Source organism: Tachypleus tridentatus, chromosome 13 (assembly GCF_004210375.1).
Source record: "Tachypleus tridentatus isolate NWPU-2018 chromosome 13, ASM421037v1, whole genome shotgun sequence".
In the NCBI taxonomy this organism is placed as follows: domain Eukaryota; kingdom Metazoa; phylum Arthropoda; class Merostomata; order Xiphosura; family Limulidae; genus Tachypleus; species Tachypleus tridentatus.
Window position 1 is genome coordinate 271,209,324 of NC_134837.1, and position 14,938 is coordinate 271,224,261.

Sequence of the window (14,938 nt, forward strand, 5' to 3'; positions counted from 1 at the left end):
TTTCTAGGTGCTACTGTGAAGTTGAGTTCTTTATTGAGTAGATATATATCTTTATTGCTCAGACACGTGCCCACAACGATCAATTGTAAACTCTTTGTTAACCTGAAGATGACGTAGAATTTATTTGTTTTGAATTTCGCGCAAAGCTACTCAAGGGCTATCTGCGCTAACCACCCCTAATTTAGCAGTGTAAGACTAAAGGGAATGCAGCTAGTCATCACCACCCACCGCCAACTCTTTTACCAACGAATAGTGGGATTGATTGACATTACAACGCCCCCCACAACTGAAAAGGCATGTTTGGTGCGACCCGCGACCCTAAGATTACGAGTCGAACGCCTTAACCCACCTGGCCAATGACTTAAGGAGGTTGAAACGTTCTCTGCTTTATCAGTAGAAGCGTTAATACCCATACTTGCCGCTCTTACAGACATTTTTATTTCAAATGGGTTTCTCGTCATTAAGCATTTATTTTAATTAACCGAGACTGTGTACGAATCATCGTGGTTAAAACCCATACTTCTTTAAGACTTTCTTGTAAAATGTAATGTTACATGATTTTCCACCTTTTTTTTTTATTGCTAATATAAATTTCGAGAATCTTTTAGTAAATTACTAGGGTTTGTTGATTTGTTTGCAGTTAAGCACAAAGCTACACATTAGGCTAACTGTGGTTTGTCCACAACGATTATCGAAAACCTGTTTCTAGTGTTATAATCCAAGGAGTACCACTGTACAATCGATAGAGAAAAAAAAATTAAAAATTGCATTTTGAAAATATATTTAAATTTACATATTTCTTTTATACATTTTTTTGTTATAACATTAATGTTATGACAGTTGGCGTTTCAGTGTTTTCGAAATGGTGGAGATATTATTAAGTTGTAAAACGTTATCTTTTTAATTGCTGTTTAGAAACTTGTATTGATCGATTTTTTTAAATTTAGACATTTTCTTGTTACATATATTCCAACAACTGAAGTTATATAGCAACAAATTGTATAAATGAATGAATAGCATTATTTTACAAACAGCATTTTAAATAAAAAAATAAAATGCTATCACACTGCATATGTTTGTTGATTTAAAACTGACAGTTTAAATACTTATAGCATCACTTTCACTAAAAACCAGGTTTCGATACTCATGGTTGGCTGAGCGCAGATAAACCATTGTATAGCCAGCAAACAAATTCACAAGTCACCAAATCCATCATGACAATTTATTAAAATCCTTTTGTTTCTTTTTAATATTGTAATTTCTATATACTTTCATAAGAAGACAATTATTTTCAGTTTTTTATTTTCATCATCTTTGCAGTCTACAATATTCTATACATTTCAAATCTGTGTAACTTGTGAAAGCAATAGATACTATACGAATTTAATGAACTCAGTAAATGCAATACAAAAAGATTTACGTTAATATTCGAAAGGTTATGAAACAATAATTTTGTTATTAATAGTTTGATTTCAATATGTAAACAGTTTTCTGGTATTTCTGTGTATTTTTCATAGCTTTTCTAAGACTGGTAAATTGAATAAATATTATGTCAGCTTAAAGCTTGTTTCACTTTATGAGAAAACTTCTAAATGAATAATCCAGAAAACTAAGACACATTATAAATAAGTAAAAAATAGAACTGAAATTGGCATTGTAACACTATTCAGAATTTATTAAATGCTACAAAGTAGACCTGAAATCAGCATTATTTTACAGTTCAGAACTATTCCATGTTATATATCTGAAATCAACAGTGTTGTACTATTCAAAACTACATCATGCATAACATTAATTTATAAATTGAAAAAACATCTGTTTAAAATGTTTTTGGGATAATAAAACAGTTGAAAATTTGTAAGGTCTGTCAGGATCTGTTTTACTTTAATGGGAAAACTGTTAACAGTTAAATTCATTCACACTTGCAAATGCAGCATCTCATTCTCATGGTATTTTCATGTGGATGTTCTTCTGGAAAAGCAGATGTTTATAAATTGTTAATTGCCTTTGTAATCACATGTTGTTTTTTATTGATAGTTTTAATTATGATGTCAAATGTTAGTAAGAGCAGCAATACAAAATAAAAATTAAAACCACTGTATCTTCTTTTAAAGTATCTAGTACAAAATAAGTGCACAAACAGATTGACTAATTTTAATCAAAATGGTTCTACTAGGTAAAGCAAATATACTGTCATAACTGGCAGATAATTACATAATGATGATGGTTAACTTAATTGGCACGAAAGTTAGGATTGAACAGTTTACCTTTTTAATGGAACCACTTGTATAAACATGAATCATTCATAAAAAAACAACAACTTGTATTCTCACCTAATCTCATGGAATAATTTGGTTTTATTATCTACTTTAAAATGTTTAAAGGAAGTTAAAAACTAACTATAAACAAAGTTCATATTATTGATAATACCTCATACTCTACTAAAATAAATAAATAAACAAAACAAGTATTTAAAATGTAACTTTCTAACTACTGAACATCCAATTTGTTTTATAAATTAATGTGTTTGATAGCTGTTTACTGTTTCTTACATTTTGCACTGAATTCAGTAATTACTCATACCTAACATTATTATTTAATTTCTGTAGTGCACATCAGTGTATAGAGGGCATTTTAATAATAGAAATAAATGGCCTTTTAACATTAATTTGTTGTTTTTATTTAACTAGACACTCATTGTTTGGCTTTAAATACCTAACATTATTTCTGCTCAGGTATACTCTCACTCTCTCTCTCAGCCACACACATTCCCTCATTCACACACAAGCTAATGCAACACAATGACAAAACCTGAAATGGTTATAGCTGCTTTAAGAGAAGGAGAAATAGACAGCCAATGCTTTGGCCAAATTACTTTCAAGAAGTCCTCTGATGGGACAGTGGTAAGTCCATGGCCTTACACTGCTAAAATCGAAGGTTCAATTTCTTAAAGTGTACAGAGCAGATAGAACCATGTGGCTTTGCTTTAGACCAAAGAAATACCTTCAACAAAGAAAATTTGGCAGAAATCATTCACTATATATTTCTCTTTTTTCTTACACTAATTCGACCATATCTTTGAATTTTTATAAAAATCAGAGTCCTACATGATTAGTGTTACTTAAACATGTATATCATTAATTACAGGTGATGAAATCTGTAGTTGGTAGCACTTGTAGTGAAAAATAGTTTCTCAGCCAGAATTGCCAGTTGACTCCTGCATTTGGGCACTGGTCATCATGACCCTGAAGACCTAAAGAATAAAACACTACCAACAACAACAAAAAGATTCAATCCAGACAGATCATAACACCCTGGAAATGTGTTTGGGAAACACTGTCCTAGGCAGATTATATTTAAACGATACATGAACAGCTAATTTTTACTCAGATTCTAACTATCTTACTATAAAACATTTGATATGTGTGTTATTACACCTGTGTCAAAATTTTAGATTTTTCAAGAAAATAAGAGGTTAATTTACATTCCTTCTATGAAAATTAGAAGAACAAAAACAATGCTTTAAATAAACGAACAAATATTTTGAATAAAATTTACCAGAGACATGGATTGAAAATATATAATTTCTTTTGTAAATGCATAAGTCTCATAAAATTGACAGACTTAACTTACTATTCAATTTAGAAATTATATAAATTAATTCATGAACTAAAACAGATTCTTTACTACTACAAGAAACTCAAAATTTAAGTGACTTCACAAATGACTATTCAAATAATTATAAGACTGATTACAATTTCATATTTTAAGACAAATATTATTTCAAAAACAGTTTTAAGCATCAACAGATTACATTATTACTGAGATTGTTAGATCTCTTAAAGTCATTAATAAATTAAAATCACCTATTTTAATATAAGGCAGGTATCCTATTTTGGACATAAATTAGATTTAATAAGATGATCATTACTATTTTGAAAATATAACAATATCTAGCAAATGAATTTTTTAAAAACTTCTAGTATCATCATCACACAATAAATTATAGCCTAAAAATATAATTCTGGCTATAGTTTGCACAGTTTTTATATCTTGTTTTAGAAAGTTTAAAAAAGTACTTTTGCAGTAAATGTTATAGTAAAATCTCCACAGAAGACTGACACATAAATCCAATAAGTTGATAAGATTGGAGACTATCTTCAGAGTAAGAACATAACGATTTGTTTTTCTACAAGTTTTTAAGCTAAAAGAAATAATAAACATATCACACAAAAGAAAAGCAAAGACACTAAAAAATTAATAATTACAAAACAAAAAGAAATGGTAAATGCATAAAAACATAAGACTGCACTAGAAAAAACAAATAATAATTTAAGAATAAATTTCTATAAATAAATAATTAAAAAGTCTAAGTGACTACAAAATTGTATTTAAAAATAGTTTATGATGTTTAATGTGGCAAACAATTCTGTAAAATTATATAATTAATACATTTCACAAATGAAGAATACAATAGTATTAATTTAAAACTCAGGTTTCTATTGCTACAAACTACAAAAGTTGCAAAGATAGTCAAAAAATTTAGTTAAAAATAAATATTTTGTATTGTAGAAATCAGTTTTGGGCTAACTTCATCCTAGTCATAAATCAACCTGGCCTAATTCTGTCAAGCTTTGAATTTAATAGAAGTATTCTGCAGCATTCAAGAGTAGATGGTAATGACTTCACGACCTCCACCTCGAACCATAAGAACTCTATCTAGACCTTCAGTTAACACCTCTAAAAACTCCATATCTGGAATGGTGGTTAAGTATGATTTTTACTTTTTTAACAAAGCTTATAAAAAAATGTCTTAAGAACAAATAATGTAGGAATGGTAAAATACAAATCAAGTACTGATGGAAAACCAAAAACTGTGGTGCGAATAACAAACTCAGAAACATCTTTTGTGCATCCCTTAAAGAAAAACAACCCACTAACCTATATAATACTGAACCAGCATTATAGCACATCTGTAATTCTTAGTAATGTTCCAAATTAAAAAAAAATTATTTTCTTACAATGTAATTGCATTCATAAACACCTTTTATAGTTTAAGTCAATGAATGCAACAAAAATATTAAATCCTGTGTGATACAGCCACTGTACAATAAGTTATCATATATGAGTTTTTAAGTTTCTTGCTCTATACAAAATAATTACAGGATAATGAGAATTTGTAATATCTTGGCTTTGAAAAGATAATACCAAAGTTATTTTAATGTCATACATCATTCTGTTTTTATGCAATCAAGTATGTGACGATTTGTTATGTGAATAAAAAACCAAATGTTATGCTTGTAAATTACATCTGGTAGAAGTTGTTTTACGTGTGTAACTAATAAATTGTAATGTTGTTTACATGCACATGCTAATGGCTTCGTTTACTGTGTTTCAAAAAACACTACTGGAAGAAATTGTTTGAAACTTGGGATCATCTTTCAGCAGGTAAATTTCAGTAAAATATGCCATTCTAAGGTTTTGTATTTGTACAAAATTCTTAGTTTCAGAAAGTTGAAAATATTTTTATTTATTTTAAATGCTTAACCCTTAAACAGCAGAAATGTTGTAGGTAGCAGCATCAACTGATAATGGCTGCTATTTAAGGGTTAATTGTTTTTTTGTAGATTTCAATTACAGATTTTAATGAGAATACTTTCTGTATTCTCATATAGTTTTCCTATAACGTTTTTATTTTATAAAACTGTAACTCTTGTCTTTGTATTGACTCGACAAATTGTAATTATGGCAGAAATTGTTCACAAACAACTTTTCTTTTAGCAGCATATCATCAGGGTAAACTTTTTCATCATTTTTTACTCCTCTAAAGGTGATTTTCTGCTGAACATAAAGTTGGTTTAAACAGTTGAAAAAATCAGAAATGAGCTATCACCAGATGCGTAGGTCAATAGCCTACTATTTCTTAAAGCTGACATATAAGTAGTTATATCAAATGATGACAACTGTGGTTAAGAAACTTCAATTTGTTAAAACTAGTCAAAGTGGTGCCATTTTCTTCAAAACTATTATGACTTTCCTCCTAAAGAGTTACAAGCACCATATTAACCCTTTTACAATGGAAGCCCCCTATAAATGCTTTTCTACACATGACTGTGTTACATTGAAAATTTAATTAAACATCTTTGCTGTCAAAGTACTTGAATGAAATTAACATTATAATGTATTTTATGATTCACTGTTTTTTTCTATCCAAGTTTTATGTCCTATATTTCAAAATAAACCTTTAAAAAATACTTAAAACTTCAGATGTATTGTCATGTGACTATCAAAACACAAAAGTCCTCTACTTTACTTCTCTGTATTTCCAATAATAAAATGGTAATTAAGTAGAGTACTTCTAAACAGTAAGATACTTACATAACCTTTTGATTTCTCATTTCAAAGTTCTTTGAATGTCTACAGTTGAAAGAAGTAGTAAATTTTTTCAACTATTGACACTTACCACGTCCACTTCAACAGGTTTGTTTGAGGTTTATAGCCTCCATTTAGATGTTACATACATGTGTATAATTATTAGGAAGAGCTCATTTTACAGTAAAATCTAGCAATGGTTATTTTGAAATTGGTACCAAGTTGTTGTCATAGTTTACAACTTGCTGTTTGTAGTATCATTGGCTGGTTGATCAAATATAACACTTAAGGTTGTTTCTTACTAAAATATGTTGTAGTTCGGGGCACAGTTAAGTTGTATTCAAGTTTTACTTTTATATTTTAATTAATTGTGTATTAGGTATGTTTAAAATGCAAAACAAAAAGGTTTAAACATTTTAAAGATATACATTACATTTTTACATCCATTCTAAAGATTTGCAATATTACGAGCTGAGCAAATATATTCCCAATAGCACTGTTGACTCATGCAAAGATGAACAAAAACTGGTAAAGGACAAAAGAGGATATTAAAACATTACAAATTAATTGTATATGTGAAAAGATATTGACCTAAAATTACGAATTTAACAATTGGAAAAACTTTAAAGATATTCTGCTAAAAAGTATGTATTTTTTGCATATTTCTTAATTTTAATTATTTTATTACATTGTACATAGCTAGTTAATGATATGATAGAGAAAATAAAAAATAAAACATAAACATTTACCTTAAAAACTTTTAATGTCCTTTTAGGAAGTTCTAAAGCTTATGCAAATAAAATATGAAAACTATAGGACAAAGAAAAGTATTTTTTTAAATTAAAATGTCTTTCAAAAATTTTTAAACAATTCTCTCTGATGTTATTAAGTTATTTATAAAAATAGAAAGCATAGCTGTTTTTTCTTTTGAATATTCTTTTAACAGATTAATTTGTTTTTGTGAATGTAATTAGATACTTAGCCCTTAGTTTCACTGTTTGCCATCATGGTGTTCAATTTAAGCAGTTTACAGAATTGTGTAATTTATTTACAGTTTAGTTAAAAAGTCAGTAAAATTAATTTCAGAACATTATATTTTAATGTATGATAACTTTTAAAATATTTAAAATAAACTTTAATACATTTTAGGGAACCAACAGTCACAAAAAATTAGGATTAGAGTGCCCCACTCATTGAAGGCAAAAGGCTTGTGCCAGAAGTAAGCATTGAATATTATGCATATGTTTTGTTTATTTTTATAAAAGTAACTAAAATGAAAATGTGAGAACATAATCTGATAGATAAGAAAACTTAAACCAAAGGAAAAGTATATAAAAATTCTCATGATAGTTGATAGTACACCACATGTACATTGCATGGCAAGACTGCAATTAGATTTTTTTGTTTCTAAAGCTGTCCTTTTCTGATAAATGGTTTTAGAGTGCTCTGAGATAGTCTAGCTACAGCTGCAAGCAATTAAATAAAACAGAATGACAAAAGCTGATGCTACAACAATAAATAATTGCTTGTTGTAATATGCAGTCATTGTTAAAAGAAACAATAAGAAATCCTCAACAGCCATGGCACTTAAAATCACATTAGGCAGGATCACAGTAAATTAATCTATGAGACCTTCTTTCCTTCTTATTAGCCATATTTTTTGTGCCAGCAATAACAAACTCTGGGCAAACATAACCTGATTTGATTTTATCATTCATCAAGATCTCAACCAGTCTACCCTCAAACTGAAATTCTTTAAGGCAGGATTAAAGTAAATCTCTGAGGCCTTAAGCATGGTCAAATACACCAATCGAATAGATTTAATCTCCTGAATTCATAACTGTAATTAGATCTTAAACTGGTCAAGATGATGGAGCTATGAGCTAAAAGTTTGTACCTGAAAAAAAAAGTGTCATTCTATGAGTTACTGTGCTGTGGCTAAAAATGGTAATTCAGATTTATTTTGTATTTTACAAATTTTCATTCTATCCTATATTACAACTTTCTCTAACCTGGTATTAACTTTAGTGAAAAATAACATAAAATATAAAGTTATACTCAAAAGAAAACACACTCAGGAGGTTCTAGAGGTTACAAAAATGAAAATTCTGAAATTCTTTTCATTTTTAGTCAAGATTTGTTTGTAAATTATGAAGCCTTTAATAAGACAGTCTGAATGAAAGGTGATTTTGCTACTAATTCTAGATTCTTTAAGTATGAGCACATGTCCATTATATGACAGCAGAATGATGTGTAGTTTATCCAGTATTGTTTTATCTTTTACTGGTCCATTATTTTTGCTATCACTGAGGTGACCTTTTGTGCTTTACTGTGAGCAAAAAATGTATCTCCTTAGGCATATGGAACATAGGTTAGTCTGGAATTATCTATTCTGTTGTAGATGGTAATCTCATTTATCCTGATATTAAAACAACAGTTTCCCTGATTTGGAAACAGTTTCATGTTTAGTGCACTTTGAGATTCTTGTAGCCAACTTGCAACTGTTTGGTGTGATGAGACAGATTTATTCATACAATGATTCTAGAAATTAGTGAAACATCCAAGTAGGTTGAATGGTTCATCAATAATTTTATGAACTTTAAACTTTGCTATTCACTTCAAATTGACAACTGAGACAAGTCTGTGTGAAATCATTACACAGAAATGGGCAGAATGATCATGCATTTACATTTTAGATGATATGGCTGACCATCAAATGTCTCATTATAATAATGATTAAATGAAGAACAATTCATTTCATAACAGCAGTTTTGACTTGTCAAAGGTATAATATTATAAATTCTCATTACCTTTTAATAGTTTTGTGAATATATCATATGCAAAAACTTGAAGTACATACATTTTATAATAAATTTGAAACAGCTGATACAGAATATTGTAAATGCAGAAAAACAACCAAGATTATAATTAATTCCAGAAAGTATATAAATTTAATATTACAAAAAATTCATGAAAACATACAATGAATTGCAGATGTCAGGAAAGGATAAAAACATGTATACCCCAAAAGAAGTTTTATAAATTATGACACATTCCATGAAAACCTGCAGACTATGATGTAAAATCTCACAAAAGTCCATGAGAAAGCCCAAATATAATAAAAAGAAAAGGTAGAAACTTTAATTCTTTTTATTAAGCAATGGTTACAATTAAATATGAAATAAAGGAAAATCAATGTGAGTTAAAAGAAATTTATGATTTCCCAGAAAAGCAATGAAAAAGGATACAATTTGCTTCAGCTTTTTGCATCTTTGGAGGACCAGGAAGATTGATAATGACAAGCTGAGCAGAATGAGACTTTGTGACAATTACTTCATTTAACTTCACTGCTGTGTGCATTCGTCGAACATTGGCTTCATCACTGGAACAGAAAGAGTTGAAAAAAACATGACTATACACAAGGTTTACACTGTTAAATATGACAAAAGCAAGAGTTCTGAAATATTGTTTTGACATTCATTATAATTTCCAAATACCAGAATCAGAATATTATTAATTTCAATCTCTACTCATAAATTATACATTTCCAACAAGAATAAATACTATCTAAATTATTTTTATTGAATAAATCAAAATTCTTTTTATTGGATATTTCTGTACATACCAGATCTAACTACACACCACTTAAACCTTACAACAAAAATACTCTTTCAAAGTTAATGTCATACACAAATTAAGTTGAAGCAAACCCAGAACTCTACTCCTGGAGTTCAGCTGTCTTTTTTCTTTAAAATTATGATGTAAAATCAGCACTAAGTTAAAAATAAGAAAGCAAAAATTAAAAATCAAAATACATATTTTGTATTTCATGTCTTATGCTATTATTATTATTTTCTAATATGCTATACCCTTCAAAACTAGATTTATAACCATATTTCTACAATACTATTTGTTGAATATTTACTTAGTAAAGTAATAAGTGAATTATGAATTATATATATCAAAAATTTTACAAATATGTGCAATATTATTTTGATGGCATGATTTGTACTTTATGAAAAAAAAACAGACAAACATTCTATATGATACCTTAGGTCTCACAATAAAGAAAATGTTAGTAAAATTACTTTTCAATATGCTCCAGTTTAGCAACAATAAAGATAATCAATATCAGGTGCAAAACAGCTAATGTAAAATATTCAAACAAACTAGATGGCACAAAATTTAAGAGTATACAATACAAAAACTTGAACTGAAAGCACTAGGCTTTACCTAAATGCTTTTGTCAGTTTAGGTGAATCCAAGACCCACATAATCAGGCAGTTAACAGCAGCAAGATCTTATTTTGATATTCTTATACATTTTCATATTCTGTGTAATGTAAATTTCTCAACCTGCCAAATTAAAATAACTTTATTAATAAAACAAGAAAATGACATTTTGGGCAACAACTCTTCTTAAGTTTGCTAGAGGCAATGAAACTGTTAATATAAAGGTTAGGTTAAAAGAACAAATAACATGTTGCTTGAAAGCTTGAGAACATGAGCTAAGAAATGCAAGATATAAAAAAATTAAAAATTGTAATAAAAATTGAAGCATAAATATAGTTATTCATAGTAAATAAACTAAGAAACATAGAACAAAAAACGTAACTATGTAAGAAAATGAATTAACACTTGTGTTGGGTAATGTTCAAAAGAGGTACAACAATAAAATATATGTAAACTTAATAGTAGTGAAGAACAAATATAAAGGTAACAAAAGGTGATTAAATTAAATGGGCTAAAGAGGAAAAAGAGTACAAACCTTGAACTAAAAGGTTGTAGATGCTAAATACCAGTGTGAGGAAGTACCTTGCTGAAGCTGAAAAACAACTTTCTGACATTCATTTTTACAATCCCTTAACTAGTTATCTGACTACATTGTTTGACTTGAATAATAAAACTAACATTAATGATTTGAATGATACAGGTAACTTTCCATTGGATGCTACTAATATCACTGTTTGTTATCCAAGAATTTATCTTGTGCCATAAGATTCATAAATCAGGGAATCCTGGTCACCCAATTATTTCCACTTGTAACTGCCTCACCAAATTTGTCTTTTCTTGATGATGTCCTTAAGTCCATCATCTCATCTCTTCCAAGTTACATAAAATACATGAAACATGCACTTTGGACTTTCAATAATTTTCATTTTTCTGGTAGTGAACAGTATATATTTACCATGGACATACAAACACTGCACACATCAATTCCCCATAATGATGTAAGGAAGTCCTCAAACATTACCTGGATCAACATTTTTCACTCATTCCCCACATGAATACTCTCTCATGTCTCACCAAACATGAATTAACCCTGAATAGACTCTCCTTTAATGGTAAATGTTATCAACAAACAAAAGGTGTTATTATAGGTACTAAAATGGGTCCTTCTTATGCTTCATTGTTTCTTGGTTACACAAAGGATCATGTTTCTTCTGGTTATCAAGAAACACTTTCTACTCTTTAAATACATCATACTGATGACATTGGTGGTGTTACCAGCACACCCTTGTGCAACTTAAATTTTTTTTTACATTTCATTTCTTACTTCCATCCAGAGCTTACCTTTACATGGACAGTTTCCTCAAAGAATTTACATTTTTTAAGACATTCTCCACTCCACTGCTCATTGTCATATATCAATTTCAGTACACTAGAAAACCCATTGATTCCCATTCTTACCACTACTAAGACATCTCCCATCCATGTCAAACATTTCTGTGTCTTACTAAGAATATGAAAACTGCAGTGAACAAATTGATTATGATTTGAAATCTGAATATATGAAACATTTATTTATCAAGTTGTTTCTATTCCAAGTCTATAAAAGAAAAAGCGACCCAATGTGCACATTCTGTAACCCAGCAATACACCCTTACTTCTAAATTCAAGTGAACAAACTCTCACTTAAAACTCATTTTTATTTACCATCCTGATATCTCTAAAGTTGCCCAAATCATTAAACAAAACATTAACATCCTCACTGATAACACTATAACTTCTAAAAATTTTTAGAGAACCCCACTTGCCAGTTATAAATGTGATAAAATATAACATTTTGTTCCACAGTGTCATCCAGAAATCTATCCCTAGTGTAAGCCCGGGTACAGCCTGTTGTCACAGAAAGAAATATGTCACCTGCCAATATGTTGACACTATACCTGGCCCTAGCAAAAATTTCAAATACAACAATTATTCTCTTTCATTTTAACAAGCCTAATATATGTGTATACTGGAAAAAATGCAACATGCTGTACGTTGGTCCAATGGGTCGCCACTTACGGAATCATTCACATGAACACTTCCTTTACATCCTGCCCCCATTTTTTCTATACTTTTTCACACTGACATTTAGTGTCTACAACATTTTCTTTCAAGGTTTGCACTCTTTTTTTTTTTCTTCATTAGTCCATTCAATTTGGTCACCTTTTGTTACCTTGATATTTGTTCTTCACCCCAATTAAATTCATATACCTTTTATTGTTGTGCTTCTTTGAACAATGTAACCTGATGCAAGCATTCATTTTCTTACACAGTTTCCTGTTTTTTGTTCTACATTTTTTAGTTTATTAACTGTATTTATATGCTTTTATGTTATTTTCCTTAGCTCATTTGTAGCTTCAGGAATATGTTCTCAAGCCTTCAAGCCACACTATTTGTTCTTTCAACCTAATAGTTATATTAATAGTTTTAGTGCCACTTGTAATCACATGAAGGTCCATTGCCCAAAATGTTATTTTCTTGTTTTATTAATAAAGATATTTTAATTTGGCAAGTTTTTCACTGTTATTTTATATTCTACTTTGCATTCTGTTATTTCCTTGCCGACATAATTACTTTATTACTTGAATTAAAATTCTCAACATACCTATTTATATTTACTGTTTAAAGTAGATTTCAACAAATATGTGAATTCAGTTAATATTGTCAAGCAGTTTACAAAGGAAACAGAAGAGGAAAAGCAGTTTGAACTTTTTGGACATTTTGATTAAAGAAAAGAAACTTTAATTATTATTTCAGTTCACAGAAATTTCTTTTTTAGTTGACATGACATCCAATAAAAACTTGTTTCACCCTTATTCTTAAAAAGAATTAGTATAAGAATTAAATTTATTGAAACATGTTTCCATTGACAGTGAATTTTTAATTGTAATACTATGATAAAACTTAAGTTTTGTAGTTTGGTTTTTGGAATTTCGCACAAAGCTACTCAAGGGCTATCTGTGCTAGCCATCCCTAATTTAGCAGTGTAAGACTAGAGGAAAGGCAGCTAGTCATCACCACCCACCGCCAACTCTTGGGCTACTCTTTTACCAACGATAGTGGGATTGACCGTCACATTATAACACCCTCACGGCTGGGAGGAGAGCATGTTGGGCGACTGACTGTGCGAACCCACGACCCTCAGATTACGGAAGCACGCATGCAGCTGGCCCATGTCAGGCCTAAGTTTTGTAGTAAATCAAAAATATTACAGTACACTGAACTTATAATTATTAAGGTTGATAAAAAGAACACTGCCATATAGTCAGTGGATTTCTCCATATATAGATAGGATTAAAAAATTGCTGAATAACATTTTCATCCTGTGTTAAACTTAGTTATTTGACTGCTAGTCTTAAAGATAAAATTGTATCAATGCAAAAAATTTGGTATTTATAGTTATCTTTCCTAACTGTACATTGACTAAACTTGTACAAATTCATAATTTAACTACATGAACATAAATTAGCTATAGAAAAACAGAAAATTAATGAATCAACTTTAGCTAAATACGTAACAAACAACCCTCTTTGTCACAGTCTTAAATTAATTAAATTAATAAATTACTTAAATAATAAATGCGAACTACATATAAAAGAATTATCTAGATAAATAATATGCTCACCTTTGTCCATCCATAATGTTTCTTCCAAATTTCTCAATCAAACACTACAAACTTAATATCATTACAAAGATCTCTGTCTGAGAAGTCTAGATTGCATATTGACTTCTTAATTCAGAATCACCTTACCTGTTTTTTGCTTAGTCAAACTTTTCATTGTAACAAGTATAGTACAAAATGGCACAATGTTGTTGTTATCATGTAATGACTAGCTTTGATTTCAACTTTTGCTTTTTTCATTTGCAAAGTATTTTACACAAAAATACTTAACTTGCATGTAATTTCCTGAGATAAAATGAACATTTTGTCCCAAACCATATGCTTATCACTTTGTGAACATGCATTAAGATATTTTCTCCATATTCAGCTAAATATGCTTTCATTTTAACTTTACATTACTTTGCTATAATTTAGATTTGGTCCATTTCATAAACTGCTATACATACCTTTTAACTGCTACTTCCTTTACTATGGATTTTAATCTTAATTTTTGTGAGTTTTTTATATCAACTTGTAAAACCATGTCATATACTGAGTGCTCATAACTCTTTCTTACTCTATATTCTATTTATTATGCTTACTTTTTATGCAGTTTCATTAAAAAAGTTATATCCATGCAAGTTTATTTTCAAATAAACCACACTACATCCATAACAGGTATGCTCTTCACCCC

The 14,938-nt window shown here is 29.3% G+C and overlaps 1 protein-coding gene across 2 annotated transcripts; it reads right to left on the bottom strand.

Moving 5' to 3' along the window:
* Positions 1–1,648: 1,648 nt before the first annotated feature.
* On the bottom strand, positions 1,649–10,736 carry LOC143238318 (solute carrier family 12 member 4-like). 2 transcript variants are annotated; one of them, XR_013020516.1, is made up of 4 exons: positions 10,606–10,736; positions 9,621–9,754; positions 3,146–4,755; positions 1,649–1,971 (listed from the first exon to the last, which is right to left on the bottom strand). XR_013020516.1 is itself a non-coding variant. In XM_076478418.1 (3 exons), the coding sequence occupies exons 1-3, from the start codon at positions 10,644–10,646 to the stop codon at positions 4,664–4,666; spliced, it is 267 nt and encodes an 88-aa protein (XP_076334533.1). In that variant the 5' UTR covers positions 10,647–10,736; the 3' UTR covers positions 1,649–4,663. The 2 variants fall into 2 exon arrangements, 1 of the variants encoding a protein (XP_076334533.1); XM_076478418.1 differs by having other exon boundaries at positions 1,649–4,755.
* Between the last annotated feature and the right edge of the window lie 4,202 nt (positions 10,737–14,938).